This window comes from Eretmochelys imbricata, chromosome 7 (genome assembly GCF_965152235.1).
Source record: "Eretmochelys imbricata isolate rEreImb1 chromosome 7, rEreImb1.hap1, whole genome shotgun sequence".
NCBI classification, from domain to species: domain Eukaryota; kingdom Metazoa; phylum Chordata; order Testudines; family Cheloniidae; genus Eretmochelys; species Eretmochelys imbricata.
In genome coordinates this window covers 84,352,368-84,368,906 of record NC_135578.1, presented here as the reverse complement: position 1 = coordinate 84,368,906, position 16,539 = coordinate 84,352,368, and the positions used below count along the sequence as shown (strand labels likewise).

General features: G+C 43.0%; 1 protein-coding gene across 1 annotated transcript in view; it reads right to left on the bottom strand.

Annotated features, from left to right (window-relative positions):
• Nucleotides 1-378: 378 nt before the first annotated feature.
• Nucleotides 379-16,539, bottom strand: part of LOC144268474 (microsomal triglyceride transfer protein-like) — a 28,973-nt gene continuing 12,812 nt past the window's right edge. The window contains exons 8-18 of the mRNA XM_077823418.1: nt 14,286-14,443; nt 13,200-13,368; nt 11,627-11,734; nt 11,286-11,498; nt 10,303-10,517; nt 7,835-7,932; nt 5,330-5,454; nt 3,561-3,788; nt 3,038-3,162; nt 2,075-2,245; nt 379-526 (exon numbers count right to left, since the gene is read on the bottom strand). Coding sequence (XP_077679544.1) covers nt 379-526; nt 2,075-2,245; nt 3,038-3,162; nt 3,561-3,788; nt 5,330-5,454; nt 7,835-7,932; nt 10,303-10,517; nt 11,286-11,498; nt 11,627-11,734; nt 13,200-13,368; nt 14,286-14,443 — 1,758 coding nt within the window. The remainder of the gene's footprint in view (nt 527-2,074; nt 2,246-3,037; nt 3,163-3,560; nt 3,789-5,329; nt 5,455-7,834; nt 7,933-10,302; nt 10,518-11,285; nt 11,499-11,626; nt 11,735-13,199; nt 13,369-14,285; nt 14,444-16,539) is intronic.

Below are 16,539 nucleotides of genomic sequence, written 5' to 3'. Positions count from 1 at the left end.
CTACCTCTCTCCTTTCTTGGTGTCTTAAGGATTCTTAAGGCCAGACCCAGAACATGTTAATTCTGCTGTACCTTTGACTGTGCCAACAGGATCGTGCACATCTCAGAGCTGGCCCTTTACAAGGGACTTGCCTTGATGAACTCTAGGGATTCATGTCCCAACCACGTTTGGCACCCTGATTTCAATGTGTTCTCTTGCAATAGGGATACTTGTTTTTATTACAGTCAGTAAAAAGCAGACTGTTTTGGGAGCTAGAAAGGGCTCTGGGCTGCCCACATCAGTCCTGGGTCTGGCTCATGGATGTGGCTCATTGAGAATTTGGGACCAAGGAAAAGGGAGGAATGATAAATCCAGACCCAGCACACATTGATTCCTCTACTACTCCTTTGTCTCTGTCAACAGGATCTTGCACATCTCGGAGTTGGCCCTGTGCAAGGAAAGCTCACGTCCAGCAATAATGCCCCGTCTTCCCTTGCGAACAGTAATGCTTTGGTTCAGTGAAGATTCGGAGATTGTAAAGATTTCTCTGTGGAGCAGAACAAGAGCAACAACAAAGTAGTTAGGAGACTTTAGAATCATACAAGATTGGACCCAACTTGTCTTCTCAAATCAGCATGTTCCATGCTGATGGGTTCATACCTCATTCATTCCTTAAAAGTTTGATCTGTTGGACTGTTATGGCATATTCTGACAGGTGTTTTTTCTTGACTTCTGTCAATGGGGATTTATTGCCCCTTGAAAACAGTATTATATCCATGTTGTATAACCATGCTAGAGGCTGCTATGAATTTAATCTTTAGCACAGATTAACTAGCACACTTTAAAACAATTCCAACATTTCACAACACTGGACAGGGAAATTTTGCTGATAGTTTCACCTGTAATGTGGATGGGACCTAAATGTTTCAGTAGGAGGATGAACCACTGCTGTCTCAAGTTATCCCTCTGCTCCCAGCAATTGACTGAAAAGGGGAAGATTCTTAAAGAATGAGTTGATTTCTGGCACTAGTCTGCAGTGCACACTGAACAGGAGAATGGAGCAGACTGGACTTCCAGGAAAAGCTGTGTAGCAAGATTTGAAAATCTGTGGAGAAATGAATAACTCCTCAAGAGTTTCACTCCTCAGTGGGAAAGGACCTTGGATCCAAGAGCTTCTCTCTCTCCCTGTTTTGATGCCTGACCTGTAGGTGAGGTTCCCTTCATGTCCCTGATGTATCTCTGGGGTGGTTAGGAGGCCCAAGGCTTTTCTATGGGAACCTATCCATCTATTATTTGCAAGTATTTCAGACAGTTACACTCAGCCCTGTTACCTCGAGTCAGCTAGTAAGTCATAGGAACAGTGGTATCTGCCTCTGATGCCATACAGCAGCAACAAACTGCTTGACACTTTTTTATGTTAAGAAGGAGCCATGAAGGATTTATCAGTAACAGCATAATAAAACAGTGATGTTATATCTGGGACAAAATCAATATTGGCATTAGGACCAGCAGTTACAGTATAAAAGAGGTTTATTGCCACAATACTGAAAAAGACAGCCCAGCATTCTTCTGGGCACAGGGCTTGTCTTAGTACTTCTTAAGCTGGCTAACTCTCCAGCATTGTCCAAGGCTTCCTTTAACCTTTTACTGACCTCTCCAAATGGAGGGACTCAACAGAACCTGCTTTAAGTCAAATTCTGGACAATGAAACTCCTACCACGTGCTACAAGAAACAGGGCAATAAATAACTTGCTGCTTAGTGGGAGGGTGAGAACTGGTTTTCATAATAACCTCTTCTCTTGTATCCTGAGGGTTTAGTATCCCCGGATATCTCAGATGCTCATGACATTGCGGAAGGCCAAGTACCACTGGAACTAGGGAGCACAGTTGTCAAGGTTCTGAACTGAGTTCTAATGTCAGGAGGACAGGGAGAAGTAGTGCATGATCTCCCTCCACACCTTCCCCACCACTGGGAATCACAAACTAAACATTGTGTCTGGTGTGAGAATGTCCGTGACAGTAGGAATGTCCTAATCCCCACCCCTGAGTAGAACTCCACACCCTAGTAGTCCTAGACTAGAATGCCTCATCTTACCTGTAAGGAAGCTGCTCCTCCCTTAGCTGCAGACACATGAGCACAGGATTCCCTGAAAATCTCACCGCTGTATCAAAATTGATTGAGGCTTCTGCCTCTATCTGGCTTTTCACACTGGCTTGAAAGAAAGGGGCATCGATTTCTGCTGTGAAATCAATGGCCAGTCCACCCCTGCAACGGGAGAAAGCATAAATCCTGTCACTGGCCAATGCCTCCCAGGGGAACATACTGTCTGTGCAATGCCGGCAGTCTATGATTTCATTATTTCTTAATTTGTCAGCAGCTGATCCCGAAGGAAGGGGAGGTGCAAAAAAATGTTAATTAAACCCATCTATCAAAGTGAGGCTTTTAGCCTGATCCCAAGCACAGGCTATGGGAGCCTAAAGACAGTGATAAGTGACGGGTGTCTGTGTTCATGGGGAGGCAGATCTTTCAGAAGTTGCTAACTTCTTTTTGTGGGATCCTTGAACATATAGGTTCAATGGGGTAGATTTAAAGGGGTGTGTAACCGATGTAGTTCTCACAGCTGGTATAGAGGTATAGGATACTCTATGCAACTCCCTCCCTCTCTCCCCCCCAAAAAAGCCCCCATCCTCACAGCATGGGATGTGCATTTGTGTATTTGGTGGGAAAGGCATGGCTGGAAAGCATGGAGCTCTAAAAAGAAAAGGAGTACTTGTGGCACCTTAGAGACTAACAGATTTATTTGAGCATAAACTTTCGTGAGCTACAGCTCACTTCATCGAGTGCATGCAGTGGAAAATACAGTGGGGAATGGAGCTCTAGTTATCTTTGGCCAATTATATAAAATAGCCCTTTGGGGGCTGTTACAAGTCAGCCTAAGTTGGAGCAGCCCTGAGTCTGTTCTAATGTTTTGAGCAGCTCTAAGGCTGTTCTAATTTACGCTAGTCCCTGCTAAGTCTCCTGAGTGTTCAGAGATTAAATAAGTTTTCACTCATTTACCTCGTTTTGATGCTTGTTCTTGATTCTTGCTCCCATAAATTCATATCAATGTTGGCTGAAATATCTAACCCAAGTGCCCCCTGAAGTTTAACCACAGATTGCAGTCCAGACTGGAGTGGAATTGCCTGTAGAACAGAAAAGAGCATATTTATTTTGGAAGCACTTTTCTTGATCTTAGGTGCTCATACAAAAATATTAAACAGCAGCTGGCCAGAGGGGACGCTGCCAACTTTGCACTCCCAATGCCTACTAGTCTAGGGAGGGGAAGACAGGAATTGAAGCCAGGTCTCTCACATAGCAGTGCAGAACCCACCTCTAATAAGCCAATTCAGAAAACCAAATCTTAACATCCTTTGATCAATGCCATCCCATGGTTAGATTTGGCACCATCATGAATCTCAGGCATGAGCCCATGGCTTGCAAGCAGGCTTCCTCCAGAATATTCACTTAGCTGCAGTGTACCATGGTGCTGTTTAACAGGCAGCTTGGATGATGGAAGGCCCTCATATCATACAGCCATTACCTGTTCATGATCCATCAGCAGGACATTCCCTTTGACCACATTGGTTGGCTCTCCGCTGCTTAAGAGGACCTTGGCCATTAAATCCGTATACCCTTGGAAGAAAACAATTGGCCGTAACTGGACTTCAAAGAAAATGGCAGACATCCCAGCCATGAGCTCCTGCTCCTCTTCTCCTTCAGTATTACTCTCTCCCAGCACAGATTCTAACCCCTGGGCTTCAACAGAGACCTAAAATACACAAGCAGAGAAAATGTGCTGTACAAGGCAAGGCTTCCTCAAGGGTTGACCTTTACTACTTCCACTAGGGAAAGCTGGATAAAGAACCTGCTGATATGCTGATAGAAACACTTATATTGAGAGCAGTTGGTTGGCATCTTACATTACTGTACTACTGATTCAGGTAATATCTACCCGTGGGCCTAGTGAACTGGGAAGTGATTATATTTAAAGCTCAGTGAGCCTGATACAACACTGGCCTATCCTTCGAGCAATCATTTAAGTTGAACAAAGTGATTGCAAAACGCTATTGATCTGATTCGGTATTATTTTACACCAATTTTGGACAAATGTAAATGATAACACAGGTGGCAAAGCAGTGGAGAATCAGGTTCTAGTATTTGATATTGTTTATTTTAAGGGTGTTAATTAAAGTAGAGAGGAAGGCTGTCTAGTGGTTAGGACACCATCTGGGGACTTGGGTGACTAGGTTTAGTTTCCTGCTCCATCACAGTGAACTTGGGCATGTCCCTAAGCTCTCTGTGCTTCAGTACCTCATCTGTAAAATGAGGATAATAGTAACTCCCTCATTCACTGGGGCATTGTGGGATAAATACATGAAAGATGGTGAGATGCTCAGATACGACAGTCACGGGGGCCATATAACTCTGATAGATGGACAGAAAAAAGATTCCATTTGCAATCAATCCTATAGAGTGATTAGCATCATAGAAATCTTAGACGGGTTTCAGATCTCCTTGCACTGTGTCAAGTGTGGATCAGACCATGATGTAAAATTGTCTCTCACGCTAAGCATGAACATGTGAGGAAAGTTTCTCAAAATACAGGGGCACTTAGCGGCTTCCAGATTTCACCTAACCTCTACTTGGACATTCAGGATAACAGTTTTTATCTAATGACTTTTTTAGGATGAAACCCTGGACCAGTTCCTGGCAAAACTCCCATTGACTTTAGGGGCCAGTATTTCACTCAGTCTTTGTAGTAGTAAATTTTAAAACATCAGTATAACAGCAGTGTCTCTGTTCTAGTCTTTTTGAAGATGCCATGGGCTAGATCTTCAGCTGGCATACATAGGTGCAACTTCACTGAAGTCAATGGAATGAGATTGATTTACACCAGCTGAGGATATGGGCCCATATATCCATAGATAGATGATGAATAAAAACATCAGGAAAATATTGACGTGTCAGGATGTTTAGCCAAGGTGAGCAACCTTCAATAGAGGCACTCTTAGAATGTCAAACAGCAGGTTTGCCCTGGTTCCCACTTCAGAACTGTGAATAACACAGCTAAGCAGCTAAGGTATTGAGCCTTCCCATGTGTGGCTAGATGTAGCAGATGTTCTCTATTGTGGGGGCGTCTGAATGGGCACATGAAGTCAAATATTAGGAACCCACCAGGCCTACAAGGAAGGTTAAAGAGGCGATATTGAATGGCTGGCACAATGCAGGAGTCCTGGGTTCCTGCACATGTATCTATTGTTCAGTCACTCTAAAGTGTTTCGCATTTAGGGACAAAAACTGATAGCAGACCTGAGCTGTCTGAAGCTGGTGGCCATGGCTTCGCAGCATGAAACCTGAGACACTCTTCCTCAGGAGACCACCACTCTCAGTGAATAGCAGCTCCAGACTGAAAGTGGACAGCATGTCATCCGTGACTGAAAGACAGAAAGACACACCAACGAGTAGAGCTGTACAGCAGTCATCACTGGGAAAATGTTACACATCCATTTTTAAAACATTCCAATAATGGCTAAGGGGCGGGACACTTTGCAACTATCTGACTGGAAAATAAAGAGTTTGGAGGCCTCCCATGTAATATAATGGGAAGATCTGAAGATTCTGCCATGGGATTGCAGAGAAGTCCAGTGTGGTCTTCTGTGTTCAAGGTGTCGAATTCAGTGGCATTATAACTCAAAGTACAGAAGAGCTCTGATGGGGGTGCAGGAAACATTACTTTGTTATATAACCTGTTGGGTTTCTGGGTAAATCAGACAAAAGGCTAGAGGCCTTTTGGTAAGTACCAACCCCATTCAGATCATATCATTATATTCAATATCTCTTCCCTTCCAGGTTATGGTAGATGAACAGCACAGTCCCATACACTAACAATTAACAGTCTGACCAAGAAGCCAAAATATGAGGGATGCAAAATTTAATCTCTGTCCAAACTTATAATAATCAAAGGATTAGCCCTAAAATGTTCCTAACTCCCATTTAGTTTGCCTCTGCATGCCCAGAACATCCTTTGGGGATATACAAAGGAACACAGTTAAAGGGTAAAAGGGAGAAATGATATGAATGGGCACAGAAATGAGAGCTGGAGGGTGGGGATAAAAATATTTGGGCAAATCATAAAGGTTGTGTAAATTGTCATAGCTCCAGTCAAGTCATCAACTGAGGATCTGCCCCTTTGAAAAGCTTATTAAAATACTCTAATGAATTAAGAAATAATTAGGAATAGAGCTAGTCTCTTGGCCTAGCAATAGCAGCAGTGTTCTATCACACAAGAGATCTACCACAGGTTTAGGTCCCAGATTTGGCTAATCTTTCGTGGTAGCAGATTCTGGGAGAACTGTGATACTGGCATGATCAGTGTTTGTATAAAGTATGTGGGAAGACGTACCACACGGTGGCACTGGTCCTTTAAGAGGAAGATTGTGATTGGTCAGCTGACTCCCCAAGTTGGGCTTAAAAGAGGGTACCTGGCTGGGCCCTAGGTATGGTACGAAGTGGTGGTGGAACGGGGAGCGAGCAAGCATCTCTGACCCTCACCCCAACCAACCTGGAGAGTTAGAGTTGGCCGAGTCAATCAGGAAAAGAATAGGTGAGAACTGCCAGAGACCAGGGGACTGTGGAAAAGTCTTGAAAGAAAGCTCTCGGTGGTTCCTGGGGGAAGGCTAAAGGCAGGAGAGCAATAAGAGAGGTTTTACTGGCTGATTTCCCCAAACCAGAGCAATGGAGTTGGAAGGCTGGAGAGAGTTGAAAGCCAGAGATCAGCTGAGGGAAGTGCCTGCTGGCTCTAAGCTGGAGAGCTGCAACTCAGGGCTGGAGAGGGCTGAAGGCTAGGGAGCAGCAGAGGGGATTACCTACTGGCACTTCCATCCTGGAGACCTAGATCTAGCAGAACAGTGAGAGGGATGGGGGAGTTAGGGATTCTCCCCTGGTGAGGATGACCTCCCAGAACAAAGGGGTTCCTACTTTGAAGAAGTGGGATTCCACTCTAGCTGGAAGGGCTGGGGTGGGTATCCTGGCAGAGAGACAGAAGAGGACTGACAAGGAGCCTAGGTGTGGTGGAAGACACTGGAGTATGGCATGGAAAGACTCCCAGCAAAGAAAGTGGTGTGGGAGGTGGCCTGCTGGGAAGAATGGGGTGTTAAGGACTATACACCCTGGGTGTGGTAGGGGTATGATTTAAGCGAACCTGAAGTGGAGTTACTGGGGCCTCTGAAAGGGGAAACTGAGGTAGGCATACTTGGCATGCTGTGACTGTCACAGAAGGGTGCTCCAGGATGGGGCTGCCCTTTGACAAGCAGTATGTCAGAAAGAGATGTATTTGGATGATGGGGTGTGTGTCTGACATCACTCCACACAAAGCTTCAGAGTAGCAGTGATACGCTTTGTAAAGAATCAAGAACAATGGCTCTGCTAATGTGACCATGTCTGACTGATTTGGTGCCTCATTCCATAAAGGAGTCATTTTACGCTCTACATGTAGAGCCAGCTTTTGGATTGTGGTGGCCCTACCATAGCAGTTTCTTTCCCTCACATATCCTTCCACCTCCTTTCCTTCCTCACTGCTTTTAAAGTACATGCAACTAGAGCTAGTGGAGAAATAACCAATGTGCTTAGACATCTCAGGACACATACAGAGGACTCTCGCCACCTCGTCTTAAATTTGGGACAGTCACACAAGTTAGAGATCCCCTTTAACTCCCAGGGCTCCTTGACAATGGATTCCAAAAGTAGACTCTGCCTACAGGTACTTTCACTTGGTCTTTGAGATGAGCTTAAACATAATCTTGTCCATGCTGTCACCTGCCAAGGGTCCTGAGAAAGAAGAGGAACTGCCAGTTTTGGAGAGGTAGTTGTAATTATTGATCTGTGGATCTTTCAGAATTTCTTTCATTGCTTTCCTAGAACAAAACAGAGGAAAAGGTGAGTATGGGTGGGGCAGAAAAAGAGGAAAATCTAGTGTCTGAATCTAAATCAAAAAGGAGTACTTGTGGCATCTTAGAGACTAACCAATTTATTTGAGGATAAGTGTTCGTGAGCTACAGCTCACTTCATCGGATGCATTCAGTGGAAAATTCAGTGGGGAGATTTATATACATAGAGAACATGAAACAATGGGTGTTACCATACACACTGTAACGAGAGTGATCACTTAAGGTGAGCTATTACCTCACCTTAAGTGATCACTCTCGTTACAGTGTGTATGGTTCTATAGAGAACATGAAACAATGGGTGTTACCATACACACTGTAACAAGAGTGATCACTTAAGGTGAGGTAATAGCTCACCTTAAGTGATCACTCTCGTAACAGTGTGTATGGTAACACCCATTGTTTCATGTTCTCTATGTATATAAATCTCCCCACTGTATTTTCCACTGAATACATCCGATGAAGTGAGCTGTAGCTCACGAAAGCTTATGCTCAAATAAATTGGTTAGTCTCTAAGGTGCCACAAGTACTCCTTTTCTTTTTGCGAATACAGAGTAACAACGGCTGCTACTCTGAAACCTGAATCTAAATCAAAACTCAGAAAAGGCAGTTACCATTATGGAAGGTTTTATAGGGAGGTTAGGAGACATGCACTTAAATATATGTATGTATATATGAACAACATATTGAGAACAATTTAAATGGCATGAAAACAGCTTTACTGAAACCAGCTCCTTTATACTCTTTCTCTTCTTTTGTATGTTCCCAAAGGAGGGAGAAAATAGCTCAGCGATATCCCATATGGCATGGGCAACTATTCATGACGTGCATAAGTTTGAGGCTTGGTGGTGGTTGTAATTGATGGTTCTACAGCATAAAAAGGACAGAAGAACATGGAGCAGGACAGAAGAAGAAAATGAGGGAGAGAGGGTAGAACAGAGTGGAGTTGTGAAACGGTATAAAAGCCTTTCCTAGCTCAGGGTTTCCTTAGTCTGGGTGTAGTTATATTCCTACAAGAATAGAATGTGATGTGCTAGAGATGGCTGAAGTAGTCACACTGGCCAATGTGGTCAGTAAACTTAATCTTCTTCTATTGGTGAATTGTCCGCAAACGGATTGATTTTTTTTTTATGATTTAGTCTGTTATTCAAAATGATTTAAGAACTGGTTTGTGCAAACATATCCTGCTCTGTGAATTGCTTACAAATGATTTGCCATCAGAGCATGTGATTGTTATGTAGATGACCATGGTATTGTTTCTTTCTTGACTGGATGACTGCCAAATCCCCAAAGAGCTTTCAAGATAGCTATGTGAACACTCCTGTGAATATCTGTTCATTGGAGCATTACAACACTTTCCCTTCTGCATACATTTTTTGTGAATGAAAAGTTGCTTGTTATGAATGTTTGCAGAAAATGAATGAAGAAACTGTGAATACCTTTGAACTAGATTCACTTTTTTACCTGAATAAATGTATTCAAATACATTGGTGCGATATGTCATAGATTCTAAGGCCAGAAGGGACCACTGTAATCATCTAGGCTGACCTCCTATATATAACAGGCCACATAATTCCCCCCAAATAATTCCTGTTTGAATTACAGTGTATCTTTAACAAAAACATCCAATCTTGATTTAAAAAATGTCACTGAGGGAGAATCCACCCCCTACATGCCTTAAATAGTTCCAGTGGTTAATTACTCTCCTTGTTAAAAATTTACATCTTATTTCCAGTGTGAATTTGTCCAGCTTCAACTTCCAGCTACTGGGTCTTGTTATCCATTGTCTGCTAAATTAAAAAGCCCATTATCAAATATTTGTTGCTCATGTAAGTACTTACAGACTGTGATCTCATCACCCCTTAATCTTCTCTCTTGTTAAGCTAAATAGATTGAGCTCCTCGAGTCTATCACTATTTGCCAGCTCAAAAACTTTTGCATTTCAGTCAGCTGTTGGGTTGGGCTTTTTTGAGAATCTGGAAAGACTAATATAATTGCTCATACTTTATAGATATCTTGCAACCCTGGAGTTTAGCTTCCGAACACCTCTACAGTTTTTACACTGTCATTTGGGTGTTCCGTATAATATTGTTTACTGCCTTCAGCACATAGAATACCACTGGACTGAGGCAACAAATCTGGGAACTTAAATCAAATTAGTTTGCTTAAGGGAAAAAACAACAAAAAAGGAAAGACTAACAGATGAGTGAAGAGAGAGAATGTTGGAGAGAAGGAAAGAGAGGAAAAAGAGGAAGGCGATGGAGGGTATTTAGAGGAAGAAAGGAAAAAGGGATTTGGGTCTTAAAGTGACAATTAATACTTTCCAGTCTCCATACTCACCTGGCTGGGTGATGGTGAGAATGTAAACTAGTCTGGATTTTCGAAAGTAAAAATTTTGACATTTCTGCTTCCAGCTCTCTGGTGGCCAGTAGGATATTGGTGAGGTCCATGGGCAAAGGCTCATTGTCCAACAGAATTTCAGCAGCAGCCAGTCGAGAGGTTTTTTCATAGTTTCTGTTTTTCTGATGGAAAATCCTCCTCATTGCCTTTTTCACCTAATGCCAGAATATAGTTAAAACTTTACTTCTCAACATTCCTAACACCAAATATATAATTATTGCATCTCACACTACACTTTCATGTTATATTTTGCACGTGGAATCCTAGATTTTGGGCTTTCAACAGAAGACCTACTATTTACAACTCCAGGAAAAAAACCGGAAGTATAGTCATCACCAAAGCCCTGCAGAGCCACCTCCTGTTCCTAATCTAGATGGCATCTCTCCCAGTGGTGGCAAAGCATGAAGAATGCTCTCTCGGAAAGAAAAGTTGAGAGACCACTAGGTGTTAGAAAGATAGGCTGAGATCTATGGAACTACTGTCAGATTTGAAAAGACTATCACATTTCCTACTGACTTGGGTAAAGGGAGTCTCCATTCTGGCTCCCTGGGTGTGGCTAATGCCTATGAGCCACAAAGCTCCCAGTTAATATCAGCTACAGTAATGAGCAGAACAAGCCTCAGCAAGTCCAGTCATCACACGGAGACTCTGCTAATTGGATACATCCATCTAAGCACCATGGGGCAAGCACACCACTTATTTCCTTCTCAGTGCAGGACAGAGGGACTTCTGGGAATAGTGGCTAAAATTTAAGGAAGCATTATCCCAGATGTGATAGATGGAGAATGCTGGTAGTTACAAAGTGACTTGGTGAGAATGATATCCCATACACTTCCTGGAACACGGACACCTGGGCTGTTTCATGGAAGGGTGTTTTAAATGCATAAGGAAAAGCTCTGATTCTAAGTAGGCTCGTTCCATACCTCACCAGTGATATGCTGAGAGGAGAACCTTTGTAGGGCAGATACTGCTGTACCTGAGACCCCTGCAGACCCTTCCTCTGCATAATGCAGAAGGGTAGGAATGGTTTCTGGGAGCAGGGCATTCTGCAGGGACAACAGGTAAATGATTATCTCAGAATTCTCCTTGGTGTCTCTTAATCTTCTCAGAACAGTTTCCATTCCAAGTCCTACTTCCTGTTTATGTGGAGGAGGCAGAAACAGAGCAGGGTGAAAAAGAAGCATGACACAATTTTTAGGCAGCTGTGGGGAAAAAAGGGGAGGGCTGAAATGAATAACTGCAGCAATCATGTCAGGAAACCCACCTGCAATCCACACAGCTTCATCCGGCACAACTTGCCAGCTAGAGTGCCAATGACAATTATGCCTGTTTCCCAGATGGCAGGGTCTAACTCCTTTCCATTCAGCTTGTCCTGGGAGAGTGGGTGTAAAGAAATGAAGGCAGGATGAAGGGACAGAGAGAGAGAGAGAATATGTTTTAGTTATAACCCCTAAAGGGTTTAGTGAGAGAGTCTCTCTAGCTTTGCTCTCATCTGCCTTGGCCTAGTCCCTCAATATTCTGGTTTCCATAGCAGGCAATTAAGCTTTTACTGTCTATATCAGCCCACTGATATAAAGTCATGCCACATATTTCCTCAGAGTGTTTATTCCCATTTCAAGTATTCATGTACAATAATATCTTAAATAGAGGGATTTTACACAAAAATGAATTTTCCTCTCCCACCTTAATCCCTTTGGTGGGATTTTGCATGTCCTGGATGGAGTCCTAAAGATCCTGGACAGCTTTTCCCTCCATTATAAACCCTTTTTTTACTTTATGAGGTCTCAGAACTCTAGCTGAGGAGAGCGGCACAGGCTTCCCTTTGAAGGCCAACTCCAGGCCATAATTGGATTACTGTTGAGCAAAGGAAGTCTTTGTCAACAGAGGTTGTAAAAACACCTTTCCTCCAAGCTCTCATAGGCTCCACTACTGTGGACGGTATGAGGCTGTGCTCTGTCCTGAGGCCAGCCTGGAATACTCCTACTGGCCCACTGATTACTCCAGAAATGTAAAAAGTAACTCCAATTCCATCTTAGGTTTGCCTTCCTACATAACAACATGGTGGCAGGAGATCATTCTCAGTGCCCCTCTGATCTCAGGCTGCCAGAGCTAACCATGGTTTTAGGGGCTGCTTCACAGAATTCCTCATTTCCCTTTCCTCCCTCCCCGCTCCCTGTAGCCTTGTGTAAGTAGAGTTATTGAGATGTCAACATCAATACTGGCTGAAAAATGAGGAGAAAAAAAGATTTGTAAAAAATGTTGACATTTCAGAATTATTTCCACTTTGAGATCAAAATGAACTCATTCATTGTCTGAATTTTTTTCCCAATTGTTATTAACATGTTAATTAACATCATTATTGATTTTTTGACGACTATCAAACCTGTTTTTCCTTAATTTTAACATGTTAATAACCATTTCCATAATGATTTTGATAAAATTTTAATTGAAAAATAATGAAAAAAAAAGAGTCAACAGTTTTTCATGTAAAATTTCATTTCCCAAACAAACCATTTCTGATGGGAGGAAAAACCCCATCTGATTGAAAAAATGTCAACCAGTTCTAGTCAATACACCTAGGCAACTTGCTCCCCTTAATACAGAGCAATGTTTTGTCCAAAATCATGAGGATTGCTTCTGAAGTCCCTTCATTAAGTGCTTGGATGGACAAAGGACATACTTAGCATTTTATCTTTCTCCTTTGTGAGGGCTTGATCTTGCTCCACTGAAGTCACTGGGAGTTTCTCCATTAACTTAATGGGAGCAGGATGAAGTCCAAATCCAGTAGTAGGATCACCAAAGAGCAGAAGGGGAGAGAGGAAATGCCTCTGACTTACTAGCACCAGGCGCAGAAGTTCTTTTGAGGGCCGAGGAGAGAAGGCTGCAGCATAGAGAAACTGCTCTAGGAGGGGCACTTGTCCTTTGTTGCTAAAATCCAGAAATTCAGAGAGAGCTGCCAAGGAAGCTGTTGACTGGGCAGCTACTGCAGCATCAATGAAGAAGGTACTGGAATGAGAGGAGAAAGCGAATTATGTGCGCTATGTACAGCTGAACATGGGGAGGATGGAAGCATTTGGGGCCAGATCCTCAACTGGTGTAAACTGGCATAGGTCCATTAAAGTCAAATGAACTCACACTGATATATACCAGCTGAGAATATGATCCCTAGTTTCTGTTTCCCCCAGTTCCAGAAAAGGAAGTAAATTCAGTCCTCCATTGAAGTCAGTGAAACTGCACCTACTTACATCAGGGCTAAGTTTAGTCCAGAGGTTTTTCAAAAGTGTGCAGGGTAATTCCAGTTCAATTTACATTCTACCTATATAAACACCCTTTGCAGCTTCAATTGGATAAATTATACACATAAATAATAAGCTACCATATGGAGAAGCTTTCATCCAAAAATTAGCTAATTTACAGCAGTTGATGAACTGGAACCATATATATGTAATCACATATAGATTTCACCTAGCACTGAAATGCAACCCCCTCTTGAGTGGAAGGCAGCAGCCTTTAAAAGCGCACAGTGACACCATGCAACAGTTCAGCATAGGAAGTGAAAAATGACATTGTCCTGGAATTACTGAATGGGACATGTAGAGCAGGGATCTGCGTTTATATGGGGCATGTGTCTCTGAAAGGTTCCCCAGAGCGTTTACTCTAAAATGTGCTGAATCTGCATCAAAAACATTCAATTAGCTTATGGTACCTTGTAAAAAAACGCCAAGTCCCTAAAAAAAGTGGCCCTTGAACTTCTTCAGACTGGTCATTTGAGATACTGGGAATGATAATGTGCCCTTTTCGCATCTGCCTGAATGAAATGTGGTTAATCATTAAAATGAGTCCAGAAACTGCCTTGTGAACAGGTGTCTGTAAGAATGGCTGTTGTCTTTTCTGAACAGACAGTCACTGGGGAATTTACTTACACCATCTTCTCCGGAGCTTTCCTCAGCAGCTGGAGGACATCCCTCTTCTTGGCATCACGCAACATCTGGATGAACCTGTGGAATTGCCAGGTTGTTGACACCTTGGAGACATCCATTTTGACTCTCCTGTTACCAAGAGTCCTCAAATATGTTTTGAGCTGAAAACAAACATTCATATTATCAATAAATGCAATTTTATATAGATGCCATAGCATGGGACAAAATGTGCACAGTATAAAGACAGGGATTATTTCACCCATCCCTTAAATGCAGCTATCTCTGGCATGGACATTGGCAGCCTTTCCACAGATAGCAACAACATTAGATCCAAATATTTAGGACAGAAATAAAGAATACCATGTCACTGCAAGAGGGATTTTGGTAGGCAGAATATTTTGGTCCAGCTGCAATTTGGACAGGACTAATATCTCTATTCTTGTAAAAAGTTCCATGAGATATTTAATGACCACAGACAACCAAGATCTCAGTTGCCAGCAGCAAATGTTCCATCATTTCCCCCCTCCCCTTGCAATACCAGACTGGGACACTGATTAAATAGTGACTCAGAGGGAAGCGTACTACCTTCTGCATCAACAGCATGCCTTGCTTCTGTAGTGCCTTGTATTGACCCAGTTCAACTCCATTTATATTACGTGGGCTGACAAGTACAGAGGTGTGGCTCCAGGCTACTAAACACCTCTGCTCCCTCACAGGGAACATGGGTGGACTTGACAACTTTGGACATGCAGAAACTACAAAGCGAAGAACTACAGCGTGAAGAATGAGAAGTGGGAGCTGAATCTCGGCCTCTCTATTTGCAAGGCAAGTTACTCCTTACTCAGCTCTCAGGAGTCCCAGATACCAGGTGTCCTCCTGCTGTACTTTTCCCATCATCCTTTGAAAAAGATCAAGCAGGGGAGTTAAAGCGCCAGCCTTGAAAAGCTAATAATTTCAATGCCTGACCTTCAATCATCAAAGCTCTTAAAGAAAAGCATGTGAGCAGTGAACCTCCAGGACTAGTTACTGAGGCCAAACACCTGACAAGGACCTAGACAGTACCTCTGACCAATCAGGAAAGTGGGTTCATAATGGAGTAGAGGGCTATGCCTTTGGCATGCAACCTGACATGCAACTGAAAAGTTTGATGGCTAAGGTCAACTGCTCCATCCACAAAATCACAAAACCAGAGAAAATGCATTTAAATGGGCTAGTCTGCAAAGCATGTGTTGAAGAGCAGACAGAGTGAAACTTATGCTGTGCATTGACAGTTTAATAGCCCCAGCTGGTACAATGAGGGCTTGGAACACTATCAAGGGTCTGACCACTTTAATAAGGCAACCTGTACAAGGCATGGTCTAGTGGATAGTGCACTGGACTGGGAGTCAGAAGACCTGGATTCTTATCCTGACTGTGTCACTGCATGACTGTATGACCTTGGGCAAGTCACTTCACCTTTCTGTACTTCTGTTTTCCTCCCCTCTTCATCTATTTTGACTATACGCTGTTTGGGGCAGAGACTGGCTCTTACTATCCTTTTTACTGGGCTTTGAACAAAGGGGGTCTCCATCTCAGCTGGGTCCCCTGGGCACCACTAGAATACAAATAATGTTTAACATGGACATTGTTAGGGGTGCTGTCTTTGGAATGAAACTTTCACCCATGGTTCCTTCTTTCCATCGCTGGTGGCTACTGTGCAGGTGCTCTTAAAGAACCCATCACACTTCCAAAAACAATGGAGTGTAGCCCCAGTATCCTGGGCAATACTTCCTCTTTCAGTACAGTAGTTTTAATGTTCACAGCTGTGTGTGTATTATTACAGAGTACATAACAGCAGACAGGCTTACCACACTCCATGGGTTTACTCAGAGAGCCCTTTATTCCAGTGCTGCAGATGAACAATAACATTTTGAAAACGTATGCGGCACTTTGGGGACCCTACATAACATTCCAATCAGACTGAGGAACTATGGAAAATTATAAGAATACCTGACATTCAGTAGGTATTTCATGTGCCTACCTGGTGTTGCCGAGCAAGAATCTCTAGTTGCCTTTCTCCCTGTGGGCACCTAGAAAAAGTGTCTTTACACTAGTACTTCGTTACTTTACGAAATGAAGCAGCCCTTGTGATCATGAGACTTTGGTGGACAATCTCCCTACCTACTGCCCGAGCCAAAGTTAACCAGAGAATTCTTTTGAGCCATTGTGTTTAATCTCACAGTGATAGATACTGGATGTGTAGCTGCTGTTGGCCCTT